General features: G+C 39.3%; 1 protein-coding gene across 1 annotated transcript; it reads left to right on the forward strand.

Moving 5' to 3' along the window:
- The first annotated feature begins 930 nt into the window (after positions 1-930).
- On the forward strand, positions 931-2,028 carry gdpgp1 (GDP-D-glucose phosphorylase 1). Its single transcript, XM_085357301.1, has one exon. It carries the CDS (start codon positions 931-933, stop codon positions 2,026-2,028), a length of 1,098 nt encoding a protein of 365 aa, XP_085213427.1.
- The last annotated feature ends 299 nt before the right edge of the window (positions 2,029-2,327 follow it).

Raw genomic sequence — 2,327 nt, forward strand, 5'->3', positions numbered from 1 at the left:
GACACCTTGAGAAAAGGGCTTGTTTTACGTTAAACTTGCATGCATTTTTTAGTATGTTTTCCATTTGGGCATAAAATCCACAGATTTCTTTTCAGTAATGCAAAAATCACTTTGTCAATAGTCTAAAAATACATTACAGTGGTACTAGCATAAAAATACAAATGTTAATACTATTATTTTAATGCTATATTAATATACTAAACTAACTAAACTAATTTGAAATGAGCGCTTTAGGTCTATGATTAGCTTCACAGAATCTTTTATTCTGAAACAAGGAGCCGGAAATGCACTAATACACACCAGCGAAGAAGAGCACGAAGCTAGCTTGCCAAGCTAACCGGTTGTAGACATCTGATTGAAGATGTAAACATGTATAAACCTTTCGATTGAATGGGAAAAATATTTAACCGTGTTGTTAACAGGCGTTGTAGCTGCTGTCGGTTTGTGATTTGACACGGTGTCAAATGTGAAGAGGTAAGGTCACTGTAAAATTCAATTCAATCATGCATGAATCATTAAAAGCCGTCCATTGAATGAAGTAAAATTGCTCTGTGAGGTGAATAGCAGGCTATACTGCCTCAGACACTAGTTTGATACCAGTGCACTGTCTGATAATAAAGCTGGAACTTTGTTCAAACTTTCCGCATGAAAATTACTTAATTAAGCCTCTGAGAACTGAACTTTTTGAAAGTTATACAATCACTTGTTTTAGCGTCCAGATGTTAATGTTTTTTCTAGTTTTCTTGTGTAACTATAGGTATTTCTATAGGTTTTTTGTTGGCATTGCCGGTGAAACAAACGTTATTTGCCAAATTATTGATATGACGTAAACTAAACATGCATACACGTGTCTGCCTGACCTAAATGACCGACCTCAGTGACTGTTATCAAATGTAATTCCTCTTGTTTCACTCATCAACAGATTCCAACATGTCCATCCAGTTTGTGTATAGCCATCAGCACTTCGTCACTGATGTGTATCGGATCAGTGGAAACAATTCCGCTAAAAAGTCTGCATCAACAAAGTTTGACACCGCCATCCAAGGCGGCTGGGCAGACAGGATGGCACGGGGCATATTTCGCTACCATCTGGGGGATTTAAAAACGCGGGTCCTGCTGGGTTCTCATGGCTACGTGGCTCAGCTGAATATCCAAAGAGGAATAGAGAGAAGAAAGCCACAGGAGATCATGAGCATTAAGCAGGAGTTTAATGCCAAGCAGTTTAACTTTAACAAAATTAAACACGATGAAATCATATTTGAGATGATAAAGGACAAAAAAGGAGGTTCACCTTTGACTAACAATGCAGAGTGTCCTCAACCCCAGAAGATGGTTGTGTTGGTCAATGTTAGCCCTCTAGAGTTTGGACATTGTCTCTTTGTCCCAGATCCTGCTCACTGTCGCCCACAGATCCTGACAAAGTTTGCAATCCATGTCGGCATTGAAGCTGTGCTTCTGAGCTCTGATCCCGGTTTCCGTGTGGGGTTCAACAGTCTGGGAGCATTTGCATCTGTCAATCATTTACACCTCCATGGATATTACCTAGACCATCCCCTCAAGATAGAGTCTAAGCCAGTTAAACCTTTATGTCCTGAAAAGGGATTTTATCGAATTTTGGATTTCCCGGCAGGCTTTTTGTTTTATGCAGAATCAGAGGAGGTGGAGAAAGTGGCCCAAACTATCTGTGAAGTCACAGATTTTCTTGTGAATGATAATATTGCTCATAACCTCTTTTTGACTAGAGGAAGCCCGCCGTGTGTTCAAACGCAAGGTGAAAAGGATTTCTGTTCAAGAAAAGGTGTTCGCGTTGCTGTGTGGCCCAGAATATCCTGCTTCGGTGCCAAAGAGGAGTCTGCCTTTAATGTTGCTCTATGTGAACTGGCTGGACATTTACCCTTTAAGAGCAAAAAGGACTTTGAGCGCATGACAGAGAAAGATGTCGTTGATGTAATCCAGAGCTATCTTTTGCCTGAAGATGAGTTTCATCAGCTGGAACAGCAGCTTACTGAACATTTATTGTGTTCATAATGTGCGGTCATTTTCATCAACTTACAGCTGGGCTGGAAGGGTCTTAGACTTTTGATGGCATAAATGGATGAATCTGGCCTCTGGATTTTGAATTAAATTGTAAAAACTGCAATACTGTACTGAATGTGTGTCAGAATCTTCCCTGTACAATGAAAGAGATTACACATGTTGAGATTTATGATATTTACAAGATAAAATGTGCTTTAATTGGTTAATGAATGTGTTTTAGCAAAACTGATATCAAATAAAATGTGACTAGAGAATGGAGTTTTGTGTCTGTCTGTTTAATGAATTGCTGT

The sequence above is a fragment of the Diplotaxodon limnothrissa genome, linkage group LG7 (assembly GCF_057381915.1).
Source record: "Diplotaxodon limnothrissa isolate DT_005_m linkage group LG7, D_limnothrissa_male_GT1.1, whole genome shotgun sequence".
Taxonomy (NCBI): domain Eukaryota; kingdom Metazoa; phylum Chordata; class Actinopteri; order Cichliformes; family Cichlidae; genus Diplotaxodon; species Diplotaxodon limnothrissa.